Raw genomic sequence first — 21702 nt, forward strand, 5'->3', positions numbered from 1 at the left:
AATAATAATGCCATTGTAAAAGGAGAAAAGGGTATTTGCAAGATAGCTCTCTAGCTGGAAGAATAGCTGGCAGACTGGTTCCTTATGTTCCAAACCATGCTGTGCTGGTGGGGCAGTGATATTTGCATCAGGGTCCCCTAAGGAGTTTCTTTAGAGGTGTGTTGGGAGCCTGACATTTCTCCCCAGTTCCCATGGCTGCAGACCCCAGGCCTTCACTGGCCTTGTCAACTAGAATGATTCACTACGGGCCACAATGACAGTGAGAGGATGAGTATTCATAAAGATTATCGGTTCCTTTATTTTTAAAAAAATGCTTAAACTTTAACCTTATGTTGCATGGATCCTCACTCTCAAATTTTAAATTTGTGTGCCACACATGTTGGCATCAAAGGCTCTCTGGAGAAGAGAGGCTGGGACCTCTGCAGTTGTAGTAACAATAGAGCTTTTTTTCTGGGCTGCTACCACACAACCAGACTCATGAGGGAGGGGGCTTGGAGCAAAGTGAAGGTCAGCCAGATGCCCTCTGGAGGGTGGTCAGACTTTGACACTCAGCCAATCACGCAACTTCGTTTGCCTTACATGCAGATGTGCAACATCTCGGGCCAGACTGCCTTTGGATAGCCTTTAGTGATACTTTCTTAACACGTTCAGAGGGTTGTTGAACAAACCAGATGGATGATCTATAGAAATAAAATAATACTACATTTGATAGTTTGAGGAAGATGTGGAGATGTATTTAGGTCATTGTTCCGCTAATCTGTTCAATACCAGGTTGACCGAAGCTTAGAAGGAAAGCTTATGGCCAAAATGTTTTGTGTCATACCAGTGGATTTGGTATTGTAATTGAAAACCAGATATGCCCAACAGACTAACTTGGTGTGTGTTGTTTTTTTTTACCTAGTTTAATTTGGTCTGCTTATGGTGTTTCAGTTTTGAAAATTAAAATATTCTACAAATACTAGCCCCTCACCCACCTCACTAATTTTATTTCACCTTATTTTACCTTTTTGTCACTCTTTTCCTTTTTGTGATTGATGTAAATTGAACTCCCTTGTAGAAACCTGCTCTATTAACCCTAACCTTGCTCTAACCTTAACCTAACTTGACCTCTAACCTCTTAACTCCTAACTAAAATTCATCTCAGCTAAAGCTAAATAAACCAGCTTCCTGCAGCCTCTAATCAATTCTAACTCTTTAACAACATAACATTCCCAGTGTCCCATGTCCTTTGCCTTGTGACTTACCTAACAATATGTATCATTTAAAAAAATATATATTAAATGCCATATTAGTTTTGTCTGGTTTTTCAATGACTCTCTGTTTTCATTAATGACCATATATAAATTTTGTGGTGTGTACACAGCAATTATTTTAGTACTGGTTTATAGAGCACTGTGAAACTCATTATATACTCATCAGTTAATATACTGTTATTATTATCTTCATTATATTTATTATTATTATTACTGTTGTATAATAATAAAGTATTATTATACAATAATATTACATAATATTATTGGCATCCTTATATACATGCTTTAAAATGTATTTAGGGTCTGACATTTTTATGCAGTTTTAGTAAAACTTCCAAGCACAGCTGGGACACATTGTTAAAAAAGATAATGATGAAGGTTCATTGCAAACCAGACAGAACTTTAAACTCAATGAGTACTGATTTTTGGTATCACAAAAGAAGATCCTTTATGCATACATACAATAACAACAAAAAACAATGAGAGAGATGATTTGGTGTGGGAACTCCTGAAAGGGCAACCCAAGAGGAGACAAAGGTTAATTGTTATGTGTATAATACTAAGCATAATGTCACTCATCTTTGGTAAGATCAGATATTGTAATATGGACTTTTCATTTGTGAAAGAGGAAAACTATAGCTTACTTACAAGCAAGCAATTGTTGGACATTGATACTCAGTTGAAAATAGCTTGAATGTATGAGAAGGCTGAGATCTTCGTGGATAAACTTGATGAACAGTACATAGCTTTGATGCTTAGCATTGGGCCAGCAGGCCGGAAGTGTGAAATAGGGCTCCTCTCTGGGATTGATTTGCCCTGTTAGCTTTCTCAAAACATGAGGAAGGGCACAGGTTTTCTGAGAAAATAGATTTGCAGGGAAGTACTGAGACACTCCATATATAAACAGAGTGAAAGACAAAAAATAGAAATAAGCAAAAGGGGAGTAAAAAGAAAACAGGAAAAAAAAGCAATAATATGAATGGAAGTTATTTTGAAACTGTTTTCTTTGTGCAAACAGATTTAAGCTCTGCAGCACAGACATCTTAAAAACCCACCACCCAAGAATTGAAAAAAAAAACTAAATATTTTATTGTCCTTAATGAAGCATTTGGCTTGCAGTCAAGTATGTGACAATATGCCTTCTCAAAGTAAACAATAAATAAAAAACAATGCTCTTAGTGAAAAAAATGGAAGCAGCCAGGGGATCGAATGACTGCAGAGACATGATGAACCTTGAGGTAGAGTCCTTGTCACAGTTAAGAAGGTTTATGTCTTGCACAAGAAAGAATAACTTGTATTTAAAAGATGAAGTGTTACCTTAAGGCTTAAGGTATAGTATAAAATTCTAGCAAATCTTTGTTTCCAGTACCAAATACTCTTGCTGTTATATCCACACGTCTTATGGTTGGGGGAAAAAAAAAATGCTTATTGGTACTAAATTAGCAAATCAAATTTCTCATGTTCTGCTCAGTTTCATACATGATTTTCAAGTATGATAAAATACTGACCCTTCAGGGTATTAATTCTATCAAATTATTGCACTTCTCATCAAAGAATATTTAGGGCAATAATTTTAAAGAAAGTCTCAATCATAAAACCATGTTCTTTCTTTTGTGATACCAGCAGAGAAATACATTTTATTTATTTATCGTCTGATAAATAATTTCTAATGATATTATAACTTAGTTCAGTGACCTTTTCATCCCAAATTCTTTCTAACTTATACTAACATTAACCCAGCTGAACTGATGTTATGTCTTCACTTTTGTGTCTCCTCCAGAGGGTACCCCGATTCGAGGTAAGATGTTTAGAGTAAAAAAAAAACAAATAAAACAACAGAATAAACATATTTTAACTGAATCATAAACAAACATAACCACCTCTAATCCAACCAAAGTTACTAAATGTGAGAGACAAAAAAGAAAATCAAATTTCTATTGTACTAACATTATTATGCCATTCGTGTTTGTCTACCATGTTTTCTGTACGCTCAGACCAGTGTGTTTCAGTCCCATGCCTCATCTCATTGTTTATGTATTAGTCTTACATGTGTGTTCTGTGTTTTCCCTTTCTCTTCTTTTCTTCACTAACATGAACCTACTGAGCAATGTGACATTAGAAAATAGTAGTTTTGTACCTCAACAGTTAAACATTTTGATCAAAGACATAACTGTAAATGAGCAGAAATTAAAAGCTTGGAGTCAGTGGCCCTGGATGTTGATAAGACCAGACTATGTTCTGCTGGAAACTGTTTAAGACTTCAGTAACCTCATTTCTTCCCTCTCCTTGTCTGCTTTGATCTTTCCGTTCACCGCCACGTCACGTATGTAAATGCACCTCCCTCATACTTTGAGATATGTCAGGGGAAAAAACTGGCATAAATTACTTTTGATTTAATTCCCTCCACTCTGCTCTACAGCAGCTTGTACCTACAAACCTAAAGGGGGGTGTTTCTGGGTGCACTGGCTGCCTTCTGAGAATTGACAACATCCACAGTTTTCTCACCATTCAAAAAGCAGCTTTGATAAAGGCGGAGGATGAACGGAAGGATTTGAAGGAAAGACCACAGTGACATAGATGTAAAGACGCTCAACTCCTGTGAATTACACAAAATCACTGCACAATAAATTCCTCATCTCCCCTCATTATCTTTTCATTTCCCCCGACAATTTAACTTTCACTTGTAATTATCCATCCGGTGTTATTGCTCAAACATATTCTTCCCTGGTGACTCAATGTGATTTCAGTGTGTTTGTTGAAAAATGCCTTTGTTCCACAGCCTGAACAGGTAAGTGAATTTCTCAGTTTGACAGGATTGGCCATGTATTTGAAAGGATGGAATAATTGTTTTTGGTTTACAGTTTTGCTACAGCCAAAGAAATTATTTATATTTTTTTCAATGCAGCTCTCTTTGAGGTTAAAGTCATGCATTTCTAATCACACATTAACATCATGAGATTTTAGCCACCTTTTAAAGCCTTCACTCATTAAAGATATAACCAAACTCCCTCTTCATCTCTTTGTTTGATTAAGAAAGGCTCATAAATCATATTGCAGTGAACAAAAGCTAACATTATTCATGAACTTTGTATTTGCATAATTAGATAAGCAGCCTAGGGCTTTTTTCCTCCACTGCATTACTCTTTGCCTATGCTGACTTGCCTTTAGGAATGTGTGGCCTATATCAAAATAGACAAGACTACATATCACATGAAAGCACAGACTATTTTGTGATAACAAAGTTACACTGGAATTTGAAAAGGCTTGGTTTCAAACATCACCAGTGTTTTGCTCGTTTGTGGCATGTTTTAACCCATGTTTAATAAAGAAAAAGAGAAAGTGCTGATATAACCAGAGTTTTCTCGAGCAGTGTGTTGCACAGAGTAACTCTGCTCATCTATTACATCTCCAAGGCAACAACAAAGGCAAAGTTGGTTGCTTATAAAAAACTAGACTCTAAAAAAATATGATAATTTTTTGTTAACCAAGAAAACCCAACCCATTGCCATTGTACAGTTAGCACACTACATTTAATTGAGTCACAATTACAAAGTTATAGAAAATAACCCAAACTTTCTTAATCAGTTACTTTGTTTCTATCATAGTGAGGCAATTTTATTCTCACCCATAGCCAGGTAGCTGAAAGAAGGCTTCTACACATTCCATTGCTCGCAAGAAAGCCAAATTGGAATTTTATTTTACTTTTTTAAAGAAAGCTTGTATAAAATCAGCTTTTTTGAGCTTTAAATCATAATTTCATTCCCTCATCAAAAACATACCTGGAATGTTCCCTTGATTCTTTCATGCATGTTTGAGAAATCCTCAGATCTCCAATATCAGCCATTCAGGGGTGCTCTAGCTCTTACCAAACGCCTACTTAACCAAAAAGCTCCTTCTTGGTGCTTTTTAGTCTCCAGCTGAGCTTCCGTCTCACAGATCACTTCTTCCTTTGCACCTCCTCCACTCAGCTCCTCCAGACTACGGTCAGCAGCAATTATCAAACACCTGGTGAAACTGTATGTCTGCTGAGCTTATTATACAAACTAATTCTCAGTCCAGCTTTTCTAAGAACAGTTGTAAACGGCCTAATATAGGAGAGTTGTCATGACGGGCTGAAGGTGGAGTGTCAGAAAGAATAATAGCTAATTACAGAGAGGCAAACTTGAAGGCGCCTCTTGAAGTTTGCGTCGAATTGACAATTGAAGGTAACGGTTGCAAGATTGTGCTATAAAACGGTACATTTTGCCTGGAAAATACATAATATCCCTCTTTTAAATCATGCTATGCTTCTTTATTCAAAATAATTGTGTAAGTACTTTGGTGATCATACCAGCCTATTCTAATAGCATGTTATTCCTGATTATCATGTGTTTAGAGGGAGGTAAAATCCAGCCCCATTACCAAGTCTCTTTCGTATCACTTTCATATAAAAAATAATTTGGATTTCAAAAGTAGAATTTATTTCACTTTGATACGGAACCATGCAGGTGCTGGCCTTGAAGTGGGAGACAGGTGTAAAAGGCAGCTTAACTTCCTACCTGCGTCATTACTGATTCCATAGAAGCATTAAAAACCAACAGATGGGCTCTGACAACAATGGCATCACACGTGGAGCCCCATGCTGCCGCGGTCGCAGCGTAGTGACCTTGTGGTGGTGACAGACCATTGCCGGAGTGACAGCGAGGGCGCGGACGTAGGAGCGAGACAGAGGGAGTATAGCAAGTTCAGACGCGGCTGCCATGTAGTGACACTGGCTGTCTTCAGTCATGCAGCTATTAAAACCAAGAATATGCAGCTGAATTTTGCTGCTTCTGAGATGTTGTCATTCATAGTAGCCAAATTTGTTTGAGTCATGTGCAGCACTGTTACTTTGTATGAATTTTATTTGAAGTAGCTTTCTTACAAAATGTGAAGCCTACCACCTAGGTAACATTTGTGTAGCCAGGCTGCAATTATTAAACATAAAGCATATGTATCTTTTTAAATGTTTTCCCCCTATTCATATCAGAAAACTAAAGCTTTCAATATATTTTTTAAGTATGCCACAGTTGTCTCTGCACTTAAGTGGGTATAATTCATGTACTGCAAAGGTTATTATCTTTATGTGTCCACCGATTCAGTAAGCTGCTAATTTGGAGCTCTAATTGGACTATACTAGAGTATTAGTAAGCAGTGTTTGGATGAGGAGAAATGAGGGACTAATGGGAGCTGCGAAACTGCAAAAGCAAAGTAAAATTATGAAGAGAGCAGTGTGCCACCAGCAGGTCTGAGCGGGATGCAGAAGGAGCAAGAGGGAGGGAAAGAAAGACTAAGGGTTGGCCAGCCATTTTGTAGATCGCCTAAACAAATCAATCAAGGTCCGCTGGAGCACACTAATTGAATTACACAAATGGGACTGAGGGCGGGGGACTAGGAGTTGAGAGGGATGCACACATGTGGGGTGGGCAGTTCACAGCTTCAGGCACTTTTGGAAATTAATCATCCATGTCGACCCCTCCTCACTTTTCTTTTACTCTCATTTGTGTCATTCTGTGTTTATGTGCTTTTCTGTCATTTCAACTCTTCCCTCCATCACTTTTCACTGTTATTCTCTTTCTGTTTCTCTCTTGTCATTTTTTTTGTTGTCAAGCAGGTTATTTTATTTTATTTTATTTTTTACAAAAGAGATATAAACCTTTAGAAACATGTTAAAACAGGGTCTTCCTGCCAGAATGTTTAAAAGCAAGAAAACATTCCCTAAGGACAAAGTCATCCATGCTGACCCCTGGCCAACATTTTAAATAAAATAAGTCTGAAAATAATTTTCTAAATAAATGTTGGGCCGTGTCTAGACAGTTCCCTTGGCACCTCACTGCTCATCAGATCAAACTGCGCAGTGTTGTTAAATAGGGCAGCTGCCATGGCTGGGACAACTGTTATAGACTCTGTGCCTATTACAGCCTTTTTCATTGAATGGATGAAGACAGTGAACATGCTGCGAGACAGCCATGAGTGGGTAGCAGTGGAGGATGAAAGATGTAAGTGTTTGGTGATTATTCTGACTGAATTGAAGAGGAACTTGTCCAGATGGAAGATGAGGTTATCATTTTCAGGAAGTATTTGTATGACTTGTAGCCTGTTTATTTTGGATTTTTTTTAAAAAATTACAGTACATTAGTAAATGAAAAAAATAAGTTTCAGCGTTCTCTAGTCTGACCTTGAATATAACTCGGCTGTTTTTTTTTTCCTTTTCATCAGTGCAGGGAGTAAATGGACATTATCACATCAATTCCCACTATTACTTTCCATCAGCAGTCATGTCTATTTTATTTTAGCTTTGAGTATCATCGCAGACAAAATGCCTCACACGATATTTATTAAATTTAATTATAAAGTTCCTTTCAAAAGTATTCACACGCCTTGAAGTTTTCCATCTTTTGATGTTACAACTTCAACTCCATGCAGAAAGAACCCAGGCCGGGACTTGAACCCAGGCAAAAGTGCAGCCCTAACATATCACCCTATATATTTTACTGTGGTTATAGGGTTTGATACAAACTTCTAAAGTGGCTCAAAGACATAATATTGCTGTCAATGTCAACCCCTCCAAGTTGATCGTGAAAAATAAGGAATTTAATCTGAGAGGGAGTGTGGACTGTGAAATATCATAAATGCTCGCCATAAATTTCATATCTGTATTTTTTAAAATATTGAAAACCATGTCCTTCCATTTTACAAGTCTACACTACTTGTGTTGAATTATTATATGTAATCTGCAAAAGGTTTTGTTGTTTCATGTCAAAAACTCAAGGTGTATACTTTTTTTTTGCTTAAAATGCAAAAATATTTGTATTTATAAATAGAGATCTATAATTGAAATTTTAATTATCGAAGTAAATCAAAGTTATCGAACTATGTATTTACATTTTCTCCTGGAATTTTATTCATATTCTGAGTTTTTTCTTTCTTTCTCTACAGTTGAAGTCAGAATCGAATGATGTCATACAACAACTAGAATTGTTATTCAAAACATGTTTTTTCCAACCAAACTATCTATACCAGCTGTTTTTGTAATTGCTCCTAAAATGAAGCAAGCCCAAATTGTTTGCAGCAGTTACAACCATTGATGTTTATGATAAGAGTTAAAAGCTGTAAGGAAAAAAGGGGCCAACATCTTATCAAGCTTCTTGGTGGACTCGCTTAATAAGCACAGTAACAGCCATTTTGTGGGGGGGGAAAAAAGACGTTTGCCACCAAGCATGTCTTTATCTGTAAACACTCATGGTGCGAGCAGATTCAGTGCGTGGCTTTATTTATTGCATTCATAGAAGATAATTTTTGCTATTTACTTCATTCCTTATGTTTCCGTCTTTTCTTGATAAAAGAAGAAAAGAAGAAAAATGCCCCTGGCCACATGCGCTCTGGTTAGCCACGGGCTGGCAGAGGATGCAGAGTGCAATTATGCAAAACACACAGAGTGCAGTCACTTAAAGAGAGACAGACAAAAGGAAATGATAGTAAAAAAAAAAAAAAACCCTGGTGTTCCTGGAGCTTCAGAATATGAAGGGAGGTTTCATTCTGCTTCTTAGAAGTCAGTAGGTATTGAATACAGTTTAACTTGGTATTTTGGTTTAATTGCAAAATGTAATATTCGCATTTGAGTGATCAAAATTAGTCAATGTTACTTTTGGAGTACAGAACAATATCAGACAACGTGTTAATGTGGCAGAAATGTAGACTCACCAGTCACTTTTACATGTTTGCAATTGGTTATGGACACAAATTGTGATAGACTGCAGTGAGTCACTGTCATAGCAAATGGCAGTGACTCAGTGCAATTAGATATCTAGATGTGCCATCATCTACACCACATTGAGAATTTTTTTCACAGCTAGTTTTCAGGTTTATGGAGAATGGTCCATAAAAGAGGCAAAATTCTGTAACCTTATCAACTGGTTGACCAAAAGTGCAACTGATGTCAGATGAGAATGGGCAGACATGTTTACGTGAAACCTGGCTGTTTGAACCATTAGTTCCCACCTGAATATCACTGAATGGCTGCTGTCTACCAAAGTATTGTTACTAACTGCTTTCCACCTTTATGATCAAGTCAAAAGTGGCCTAATATCTGAGAAATCCAAGCAAGAGGCAAGTGTGTTGTGTATAGCATAAGAAACTAACGGGCATTCACTACTAAGAACACACACACACATATATATATATATATATAAAGAGAATCTTCATGCGTTCTTCAAATCCATATTTTGAAATATCACCTAAAATCGGTACAAAACCCAGTAAGAACTTGGAAACACAGATTGTACCACCTGCTGTGAAATCCTCCTTTCACAGAAGTCTGAGTGCAAATAAAACTGCCAAGGTATTCTCAAAGACATAGTTCTTTCTCTTTCTTGCGGCTAATTTACTTATTAGCTGTTGGCTGCTGTATTTTACTAGGTTGTTTTGAGATTTTTTATTTTTTACCATTATATGTGACTTTTATTTGCATTTTTCTTTTAAGCAGCCACATCATTATCAGCCAGCTGAAGTTGAACAAAAATGGTATACATAGAGCTGTGCTTTTTGATTTAACAAAGGTGAGTTCAGACAAAATATTTAGAATTCAGCTGAAGGAAGCCTGTCTGACAAGCCGCTGGCAGAGGTTTCTGGATCTGTCCACCTGGAGTTGAACTTCATACATTTCTTACTTTGTGGTCTCAGCTTCTGAGCACATTCCAATCCACCTGCCACCACACTGGCATTTGCTGTTCCAAGTGCACATCAAACAGATCAAAATCAGATGCTCATATAAAGCCAGAGCAAAAAAAAAAAAACTGTACCACCTGCACTCTGCAGGCAGATTTCTTTTTTCATTTGGTTCTTGAGGTACATGCCAGGAACAGAGGCCTCTGAGTGATGAGGTGATCTGAGCAGTAAAGCAAAATGAAGAGAAAGTAAAAGAAAACCTAAAAATGAAACGCTATCGATTGCTGTACCTTCAGGTCTGTTCTCTGTATAAATTGGTAAATATATTTGCTCACGCCTTAAGGTCTAAAATACTCTTTTCTCTATTAGCCGGCGAACGGACTGAAAGCGTGACTAATCTTTATAATTAACCAGGATCGATTGTCTAATTTGTGGATGAGGTGAAACGTGTTATTTGAACACTGTTTCAGAGTGGTGGCCTTGTACAACATTGTGTTTACTTGCAGATGTGATGGAGAGCGTTATAGTATATTATAAAGCTTTCGGGGCAGCTGCTGGCATATTGATGCTTCTTGGCTAAACGTTAACGAGCAATGGAGGTGTTGTGTTTGTCAGAGAGTCCCAGGCTACAATCTGTCTGCTGAGCCAGCCAGAGGCCCTAATGATATCATCAGGAAGTGCCGTCAACAACACTCTAAAGAGGACGGATCCTGGTGTTTTACCTCCCTCTTTTGTTCCCTGCTACCTTTTCCCCATGTTGCAGCCGAGTGCTGAGGTTGTCTTGCCTTGCACACATGCAGTCAACTCCAACCAAAACATAAAAAATTTAATTGTATTAAAGAATAATTCATATCTTTTGAGATAAAACATAAACAATGACCAAATCAGTAAAGAGTAAACTGAGTAGTAGTCTGCCTCTCAAATGCACTCGTTCTCCTTGAGCTTTTCCAAATTTTGCCATATGTGACTGGCCATGACAAAACTAGGAACAAGTCTCCTCGGCGGCGTTTTGAGTTGGTAAGTTAGTCAGAGTTATTTGTATGATGGATGGAGCTAAAATTAGGCTAATCCTAGAAGAAATGTTAAGGACTGCAAAAGACTAGAGACTAGGACTGAAGGTCATGTTCCTGCAAGACGAGCCTAAACTTAAAGCCAGAGTCACAACAGAATAATTGGATCAAATGATGGTCAAATGTAGTTTTAGAATAACTCAGTGAAAGTCTGGACCTAAATTCAACTCAATATGTGTAGCAAAATGTGAAATCCAAAAACAACAAAAAGCTGTTTATTCATTTGAACTGAACTTATTTTCAAAAGAGAGGGAAAGTGGGAAAACATTTTACTCATTAAATTTGCAAAGAGGAACGAGACATAACCTGAAAAACTTTTAGCAAAAAAAAACTGGCAAAGTGTGGCATAGATCTGTATTAAGCCCCCTTGGGTCATTACTTAAAATTATAATTTAAGATAAAGTAATTTCTTCTGCAGTTTAATTACTTAGCTTACAAGGTAACCTTCACACTTGTCTTCTTTACATTTCATCACACTTTATTTTTACTTTGTAGCTCCTTTTTATGAAAGATTTAAACATTGCTGCATTGCTGACTGATTCAGTTCACGTTTTGATTTATTTAGCTTTTTGTCGACAAGTGACTGAGGCTGGAATGCAGTCGAGTTAGTCATGCTAGCCTGTGTCAGCGTTGCTGCAGAGACACTGTATTTGAAATGTCCATGTGAAATTTGAGTGATTCCCAGAGGTTTGATTTGTTTGTGTCAGATAGACTAATCAAATATTTTCTGCTTTCTTTCTCTCTTTTCTCCATGTTTCTCCCCTTCCCATCTTTTCTTTGTCGAATGTTGTCTGTCCCCAGGTGCCCTGCAGATCGAGAACAGTGAGGAGTTGGACCAGGGGAAGTACGAGTGCGTGGCGTCTAATGAGGAAGGCGTACGCTACTCGTCCCCCGCTAATCTTTATGTGCGAGGTAGGGAGCAATCAGACTGCTGAGCCAGGCAAAAAAACGTAACAAAAAATAAATAAATAAAATCTACTTTGTCTAAATAAAATGTCTTCACAGTACAGCTCATCTTTAATTGGTATTCTTGAGCGTAAAATACTATAATTGCTTCCATTAAACTCCGTTTTAATCTAGAAGTGTATGCACAAGATGTTTTGCAAAATTAATATCAACGGAATTTAAATCTTCTACCATTTATATCAATGCCTTCCCATAATTGTTTTAATGCACTGAAACTTCCAAATGTAAATCTATAATTGACCAACTAATGTTCTTCTCTGTTATGATGCTCCATTTTGTCTTTCAATGCCCTCCAATACTCACTCGGAAGGAAATGTATAGCCCAACAAGCCGTATGTCTTCACATTATCAGTTGCCAAAGACCTTTGACCTGTTAACTGTGTGCCCACTCAAATGTTTCCCCACTACGTCTCAAGTTGAAGCCTTAAAACATACTGAAAATATATATATATTTTTTTGGTTTTGTTTGTTTTGTTTTTGTTATTTGATGAGTGTTTTACAGGTATTGGAGCACAACGGTAAGTGCTGATTTTGATTGACTGGCTAGGTAATGTTGCCCACCAATCAAAATCATTCACCCCTTTTTGCCTTTTCCAGTTTTGGGGGAGGAAAACAAAAGTATCTGTGTTATAACAAAGTGAAAAAGCACTGTATTTTACACACAGTTCATTTGACAGACTGACCATAAATCTTACACTTCCTGTATTTTTTCCTCATGCTACACTGGAGCATAAACTTATAGGGTTTCCCAGTTTTTACTTTTGTGTACTATCTTTAAAGGCCTTTACAGTCTGTACTTATTTTGATTGGCATGTTCCTGCAAAATGAAGATATAAATACATTAAAAAAAAAACAATAATTCAGAGGGAACAGTTTCATAGGAAACAGACTATAAAGACAAAAGCCTATCCTCAACCACTAATGCTAAATGACAATGAATCCCTGTTGAGGGAGCTTTAATAAATTGAAGCAGATGCATTTTTGGCATGTATTATTTATATTGCGCATATTAAATAAAGATGCCCCGGTATCTACTCGGTTTGTTCCCTCTGCTGTGTACCAAATAACTTTGTTCCCAATAAATAATTCACTACTCCAACATTATAAAATGGGTCGGGGAGCTGCTTTTTCATTATTATTGCTATCATCAGACTCAGTGAAATAGAAGCGTGGAGAGGAGAAATTCTACTACAGGGAGCTGAAGGTAAAAAGAAAATGGTTGTTCAAGACTGTCAGCATTCATCTAGCCGAGGCACGAGCTGGTACAAATGTGATTCAGCAAGCAATGTCAATTAGCTATCTGCAGTGGTGGTCCTTGCATGATCATCGCTCTGGGTGAGCCCCTCCCGCAACATATTATTTTAGGTGAGCAAAGAGAATTATGCTATCTTTTTGAGAATACAAAAGACACTCCCCTTCTCTCTTTTTGTTTTCATAAAATTTTAATTATTGTGAAGCATCTGTCATTAGATTTCCTTAAAATAAACATTAGTAAAGCAGCCCTTAAATTAAACAACAAATAAGAATCTCAAATAGAGTTCCAACAAATCATCATTTGTGAGCCTCTTTCTGTTGAGATATTTTCTACATCTTCCTTGATTGGCCACCATAATAAGCAACAGAAAACCAGTTCAGGCCCCCCATTGACCGTATAGTGCCCTGGTGGTAAACCCCATGTCAAAGCCCTTCCCGCTCACTAGCTAGTCGTCTTATTTTTTACCCAAATGCTCTCAACAGAAATTATTAATATCTATGTAAAGAATGATTTTCAACATTTTGCAACTATTTTACATTAAATCATACATGCATTCCTCAAAATAACTTCCAAAAACACATCCAATATTATCACAAACACTTTCTCCACGAGCATGCTTTTACAAAAGTACTTCAGATTCATAATTACTCCAGTGCATTCACACTATGTAACACACCTGTTATGCTGTGATGGTGTCAGCCTTTGTTTGTTTTCAGTTAACTTTTGTCGATCAATTCTGATATTTGATGTTGACTATGTTTTGTTCACGAAGCAAAATGCACTTGAGATTAGCAGCTGTGTGGAAGGATAATTGTAAGGACGAGAGAGAAACCCTGAAAATGAGGCATGTGGGTACTGAAGCAAATGGGACTCCTTCCCAAACATCAACCATAATGACAGTGTTTGCTGATTGGCTTCTTAGAATAATATTTTTCTTACCAGCCTTGAACTGCAGCTGCTAATTTCCCCCCGAATTGTCTTTTTTTAAATTTATTTGTTCTTTTCAATCTCTCATTTGTTTTTGTTTCCTTTATTTTCTCTTTATTTCATTTCCTTCTCTTACTAAATAAAATGTGGCCACCCCCATGAGCCTCTCATTGTGGCCATAAGAAGCTTGTGAAATTTTGAATTATGAGTATGGTACGCTTGAATTGACTCCAGTGGCGCCCCAATCCTTTTTCCTTAGCAGGCAGCAGAGCGACCACTGGGGTGAATCTGTTTGTTTTGGTTCAAAGTTTATTTAAAGGGGAGGGCAGGCAAGTGTACTTTGAAGACGGGTGTCACTGATGACAGGGACAGTGTTAAGGGGAAAAAAAGAAGGAAAGGGACATGTAGCTGCAGCTAAACACCTTGAGGTGGCTTTTTTTACTCTCTCTGTGTTTCCCCTATTTTTCTCTTCTCCTCATGTCATTGTGTTCTGCATCAACCCCTTTACATCCCTCAGAGCTTCGAGAAGGTTGGTGTGTTTTTTCTTTTTTACTTTTTTAACCCACATTTGAAAAGAAAAATCAACATGTTTGACAAATTTTAGCTGTTTACCTTTTGCAGATCTCGATTATATACTAATCTGAAAAAAAAACAACATACAGTTAATCCAAACTGCTAAATAATTTTAAAAGACCATATTTTTTTTATTTCCAAATAAAAGATGAAATCAAACCCCGATTAGCTCGGGTCTTGTTTATTTAATTTTATGTTTGCATTGTGGGGCCTTTTCACGTTTTGCATCCTTTGGTATTGCTTCTGCACCTAAAAGCTTTACTTGCATGTGTTGTTATGGAAACCCAGCACATGAAAATAGCAGCACCTGTTGCATGATGGGAGAATGTAACTGCGCTTGCATGCCTGTGCAAAAACCCCTTTGGCCCCAATGTTTTTTTCTTCTTCTTCTTTTTGCATTATCTCTGTTTTGTTTTGTTTTTTCCTGTCTTTCTTGGGTTTTCTAAAAATATTTTTTGTTCCTGACAACCCTATTTTTAGCTTTTGTTTTTGTTAATTTTTGAGTTGTGATGACAATGTTGTGTGTGTGTTTTCTGTTTTGTTTCTGTTTTGTTTTTTTGTTTTTTTTTGTTTACTATGTCATTTTTTGTGGTTCATTAGTTTGTAAAAAATGTTGTTCCTTTTCCAACCTGATATTGCTCGGCTTCTTGATACTCGGAGTGCAACTGCAAATGCCGAATGAAATTATAAATGTGTATACAGCCAGTGTTCCTGTCATCTGCTTTGGAGTGATCCATTACCAAAAAGATTAGACCTGATTGGGCCTGATTGGGTTCCATGTTGATTTTAGGGAGCCATTAAAAGATGCCATTTGCAATATTGTGCAAATCAATAACAATACAATGACCTCAGCATTGCATTTAGTGCTGCCAAACAAGCGAGTAAAGATGCGTATGTACGTATTTGTATTTTTTAGTTGATGTGATTCGTTTCTGTTGATTGATTGGCAGCTGTCTTTCTCATAGTTAGGACAAACAATTACACTTTAATCAGTTATATTGTCATTTGTAGGATTTTTTTAAAGTTCATGTAAGTAAACAGTATTTTTAACGTGCACACTGTTGTAAATTGATTAGTGAGCCCACAGTGAAACCCACAGTTTAACACTGTGTACTTCAGCCTCTTTTTACAATGTAATCAGATTTTTACTGAACCACCCATCACCTGCTGTAGCGAGTTAACCTATTACATTTTCAACTCAACTTGTCTGAGTATATAACATACCATTTTTGGAAAGGAAAGGAGAGTTTTAGCTATTGATACTTTGTCTTTTTTTTTTTTTTTTTACTTTTCTTTGAAAACCAGTTGATGAATCAGGGTAAATCAGCCCTCATTAACACAAGGCAGCTGCTGCATGAAGGCTTACTTTCCATACATTTGACTGAGGATACCCAAATAAATTATGTAAGATATGCTAGACTGGACTTCAAAGGTATGCTTATATTGAATATTTTCATATGGGATATTTTGAGTGACAAAGTTGCTAATAATAAACAATGACAAACAAAAAGGCTTTGCACTAACTTCGAAAACAATATTTTCAAATAACTTTTTGTACCTTTTAACAATTTAAACATGCCTAATATCCAAAACACAGATAAAACGTGTAGCTGACATTCTCTAAATGTAATTCCATCTTGAATTGTCTTCCCTTATAGACGTCTTATGTTCCCATATGGTTGAATAAATGGAAGCAAACAGGATTTCTCATTTGGTTTGCTGTTGGAGCAGCTGGCTTTTCTTTTATGACTTCTCACTTACTTTTACATTACTTCCATACCTTTAGTATCAACACCTGTCACTTTTTAAAGAAGCTAACAGTACAATATATTTTTTAACTCAATCTAATTATAGAATTCTAAACCCAGTTCAACAAAGAAACACTGATGCAGAAAGACTGTGCTGTTATGCATGTGCATGCTCTCCCTTCTACTATGATATTTGCCTGTTTGTGAATGTGCTTGCATGTCCTGCTCTGCATTCGTATGTAATGTTGGGAAAGAAAGCTAGATTACACCTTATGTTCTCACTGGCCAAAGCAAATTCTAGCCATCTCTATTAGATGTTTGCCTTACATAGCCCAAAAAAATTCTCATTTGCCATAGAAGTGCCTGTATTCACCACACAAAACATATGGCCCATTACCTTCTTCACTAATAAACTCACTAATTCACTTACTAACTAGCTTGGCATGCACTGGAATTATACACGTGGGGGAATGTTCTTGCAGTATAGTTTGGCTGCTTGTCATGTACCTGTAAGACAACAGCAGTAGTTAACACTCTGAAATCCCTTTTTATTATTAGATACCCATGCCATGATTCTTGTTAGTTTCCTTTAAGTAATAATTTCCATTTTGATGAGCCACCCATAGGGAGAGTTTAGCAGTGGTGCAGCAAAGGTATGTTAATACAGGCCAACCCCTGCAGCTTAAATGTAAATGCTGTAGGACTCACCCTGCAAGTGTGACTAAAGGATCTTCATACTGTGCCTGTGTCCTCAGGCAGTAAGAGGGTGTAATCTCAGCTTCAAGGTGACACTAAAGGCTGCACATTATTTTGGCTTCCCCCTTCATTTTGGGGCAACAAAATCTGCCTCACAGAAATAGCCAATAATGTCCACCTTCTGACCTCTGTTTTTCAACACAAATCCCTCCACAACACCTCCCACTTAGTTAGTGCAATACTCTGGCATTCTCTCTCGACTGCTTCTCACCTCGTCCAGTGTATGGCTTCCTGTCTTTCTCTCCACATTGGGGCTTGAAATAAGACTACATATTGTTATCAGACCACATGAAATGTGGATGTTTGTTTTCTTTTTTCTCAATTCCAAATGGGCCGGCTGGGCTCCTGGTCTCTGTGAATGAGGAGCGTGTCCATGCAATTGGGATTCTTTCGTTATTATTTTTTGTTGGAATGGCGGTGCATTTTAATGGTATTAAAGGTGAGGGTTTCATTTGCACATAAATAACAGACTGTATATTGACGTAAAGTTCAGCTGAGCATGTACCCATAACTTTCAGAACTTTTAAAGTATGGTGACTCATTATCATGAGCCATTGAGGAAACTTTACATTTAAAAGTAAATTTTCATTTAAAATCTAATGACGGATAATGGTGTGCAAAGTATAGTGTGCTCTTAATCAGGGGCTTTATCAAAACACAACAAAAGGTTTTCCAAGATGATTGTTTTGTCTATAGCTTCTAAAAAACATCCTTATGAACACTGTTGCTTCAAGAAATGTGTTTTTTTTCACACAAACACACCAAATGAAACCCAAATATTCTAACAATGACAGCCCTGTACGTGGCACTGTAATGGGCCCAAGAAAATACATCAAAAACAGATAAACTTATATGGTTGAGGTTAGAGGTTGGATTACATTGTTTTGAAAGAAAAATTATATTCTTTTTGCTTATCAAAAAGACACTTAGATATTTGTGTTGTTGGTTTTTTTCTTCACTTTTAACAAACAATATAGCTTTGTGATTCCTAAAATGCCTTTTTTTATTTGTTCTAAAGGCCAAAATATTAAAATGACTTACTTATATAATAGCGGTTTTCACACCATTCTCATTTATACGACACCTTAGTATTCTAGTAAATGCATTGTTTTACATTACTATACAAGTAGACTCTTTCTAGTTCCATTTGTCCTCGTGTTGGGTTTAAAAATTGCATATGACTCTTTTTTTTTTGTTTCTTTGTACCAGATTGTCCTTAAGTAAAATAATAAATAAATAAAAATCTTAAACCGGTTTAAAATTTTAACTTTCTTGTCAGATTCTTTAATTGCTAAAGTTATTAGCTGATTTAGGATGAGTTTCCACATGGTTCTTGACATTATAGTTTCTTAAAGGGGACTAGAAATATCTTCCTGTGGGGAAACCTCATTCACTTAACCATTTCAGCTCCCGGTCCATTGGCTGATCTGAGCCCCAGGGAGAGAAGATCACCCTGAGATAAACTTTGATTTAATGTTTCCCCAAAACACCCATGTTTGTCATGTTTAGTTACCACAGACATTTTGAATTGGAAGATAAATTCCTGAGACAAATAGAATCTTAAAAACATCTAATAGTATTGATGCAAACCTCTCTGTGAACACAGCTGCACTCTGGTACTGCCTATGCTGTTCGAATGTAGTTCTATTTGTGGATTTGTTCAATTTTGTTTGTTTCCTTTCATTTGATTTTATTTTGTGAGTCTGTGTGTCTCGAGCAATGCTATAATCGGTCATAAATGGCATGCTTGGATGGGCTTGAGTGACAATTTTTTGGATTGTTTTGGTTCTCTGGTGTTTGCCCAAGTGTATGAGGGTGCACCGTTCTACGTCACTCATGCCATAGCCACACCCATGCATGTCTGTGTGAGGAATGGGCTGCCCTATCACCTTTGTTGGTTAGTTAGGTATGCTTTATCAAATTATAATGCAGAGAATTATTTTTGTCCACCCTTAAGGGGTTGATTTTCTGCCTTTTTTGACAGAAATAATGAAAAAAGAAATATCTCAACCAAATACATAGTTTTGATAGCACCTTTTTTTTTGGGAAAACAATATTTTTGGGGATTTGCAAGTGTCCATTTTTCTTGGTACATTTTTACTGCATGTAATTTTTCATAGCACAAACCAGCCTTTTTCAAAGGTCAGCTATGAATTTTTTGCCCTCAAGGTCAGGTCATGTTACGCCCAGAGTAACAAAGTAATTGACATTAGCAGTGGATAGAACAGAGAATGCATACAGAGTAGATTAGAGACATATCAAAACCCCAACACCAGCCATGTTCCCCATTTGAGTGTCCCTCGCTCTGTAACTGAAAGTATCCATCAGTGTTTTATACTGATTTTACATGTACAATTCAGCTAAAAGAAAATCCCTCCGAGTTTGTTTATATAATAATTCTGCCTTAGTTTTTTGTGGATAAATTAGCTGGATAAATTAGCTTTTCCCATGCAACGATCATATGAATCCCATTTGGATCGACACGGTTTGTTTTTAAATCTAATTTTACTTTGAGGACCCCTTTCAGTTTTTCCCGCAATCACTCCCATTGCCCTGTTTTGTCCTTCCTTATGCCCACCTGTCCTAAACATTTAACTTCCACTTGCACACAAAAGCAATGTTTAAGGTGGTGATGAAGGAACATGTACCTGATTCTTGATTTTAAGCCCCAGTGTGTGAGATCTCCAAACCAGCTTTGAGCCATGATCTTTTCTTGTTCTTTTTATTTACAATCAGTTACTTATTCTATCCCCCACTTATATCCTCCTTCTCCTTCTCCCCCCCCTTTTCTGATAACCCGATCCCTTCCTTTCCCTTGTTGCGTATTGTACAGTATGTCCGCGTGTCAATCCATTTCCCTTTGTCTTGTTCGTTGTTTTGCTGCTTGAGTCTGTTTTTTTTATTTCTGCCTTGCGTCTTGTCTCTCTTCCTTTGTTTTCCGCGTCTCTAAAGTCATCTTTCACATATGTTTCATCATGTTGTATTCTGTGTCTTCACTACTTTCCTTCTCTCTTTTGACCTTTGCATCCCAACAAACATTTTGACATTGACTCTAAATATTTTCTTTGTTTTAGTCTGCTGTGTATTTGTAAAATCTTGACTTTCCTACATATAGCTTCCCTACGAAATTGTACACAAATATGTAAAATGGTTGAAGAAAACATTAGGGTAACTGCAAACTCCTCCATGTCACCTAATGTCAAATGCTTGCTGGGATGCCTCTCTCAGTTTCTTTTTTGCAGAATCATGCTCTTTCACTCTATAGCTCTTGCATACTGTACACACGCACATCCATGCCTATGCCAATGCAAAAAGTATATGCATCTATAGACCTACAGATACACACACACTACACTATACCTGTCACATCCTTCGTCCGAATCTTAGGTTTATTATCCTCACTCTTCAATCCAGTCCCTTTCCATAACTTTAGAGGTTCTACCTGTCTTCCTCTCGTTGCTGGTATTCATTTCTCTTTCCCTCCATCTCTCCTTCCTATTCTCTGAACTTCTACTCACTGTTGATCCAGTTCTGTTTCTTTACTCCTACACTGTGAAGTAGTTAGCTTCCTACCTACAATGGCTACAGCTCTTTTTTCTGTGTACTCCTAGGCACACACCTTGTTCCTTGATACTTATTTTGTGTTACCGGGACTGCGATGTGACAATGTGCCATCATCACATTTTGTCACATTAGCTGAAGAAAAGCAAAGTTTACACAGCAGTAAAACGGGTTACTCCCTGTCCCCCCTTTACCCTTCCTCCACCCCTCCCTCCTCTATTTCTTTCTCTGTCACTCCTTACTGCACTGTTCTCTCTCCTACTCTTTCCTCAAAAGTTATTTCTTCTATCTTGTGCTATCTTTACTCTCCAATCGTCTTTTGTCTGGGCATGCTAGCGACCCTTCAGTTATATTCCTCAATGCATTTTATCTCAAGTTTTATATCTACTTTTGTTATCATTTACTCCTTGATTTACCTCGATCTATTTATGCATGCTGTCTGTGAAACTGATAGCTGCATCTATCAATGGAACCGTGTCAGATCTTAATAAGGCTTTGTCCAGTGGATCTACCCTAAACCACAAAAATCTGATTAAAGTTTCTCATCTTTAAGATGATCTGAAAGTAGAGCAAGGTGTTAAGTGCAAATGTGTGCTAGAATTTGGTTAGACCTTACAGAGATGGTCAATAGTTCAGTAACCCTACACTTCCTGTGCTGTGGGAGAAGCCTGCAATGGCCTACTTCCTGTTTGGCATGTGTGTCTGAGAGGACAGGAAGTTCCAGGTTGCCCGGTCGGGCTTATGTGATAGAATTATCACATGGCCTTTACTATTATATTACTCTTCTACTTTGCGATCAGGTAGTGCTTCAGTTGTTCACGTGTCAGTAGCTCAGCCCCCAAAGATGAGAAACTCGTAATAGATTTTTGTGTCTTTAATTGTGCTGTGATGGGTCAAATATTGGTCAT

At 37.2% G+C, this 21702-nt stretch overlaps 1 protein-coding gene across 15 annotated transcripts in view; it reads left to right on the forward strand.

Annotated features, from left to right (window-relative positions):
- The window catches only part of LOC102237776 (receptor-type tyrosine-protein phosphatase S-like), a 247605-nt gene that overhangs the window by 152243 nt on the left and 73660 nt on the right, over positions 1-21702 (forward strand). For 8 of the 15 annotated variants that reach the window (XM_023339507.1, XM_023339510.1, XM_023339512.1 and 5 more), the window contains exons 8-10: positions 3034-3051; positions 11810-11920; positions 14674-14685. In XM_023339507.1, the coding sequence (XP_023195275.1) occupies positions 3034-3051; positions 11810-11920; positions 14674-14685 (141 nt within the window). The remainder of the gene's footprint in view (positions 1-3033; positions 3052-11809; positions 11921-14673; positions 14686-21702) is intronic. The other 7 variants (XM_023339511.1, XM_023339519.1, XM_023339520.1 and 4 more) reach the window with 3 other exon arrangements.

Source organism: Xiphophorus maculatus, chromosome 9 (genome assembly GCF_002775205.1).
Source record: "Xiphophorus maculatus strain JP 163 A chromosome 9, X_maculatus-5.0-male, whole genome shotgun sequence".
NCBI lineage: Eukaryota > Metazoa > Chordata > Actinopteri > Cyprinodontiformes > Poeciliidae > Xiphophorus > Xiphophorus maculatus.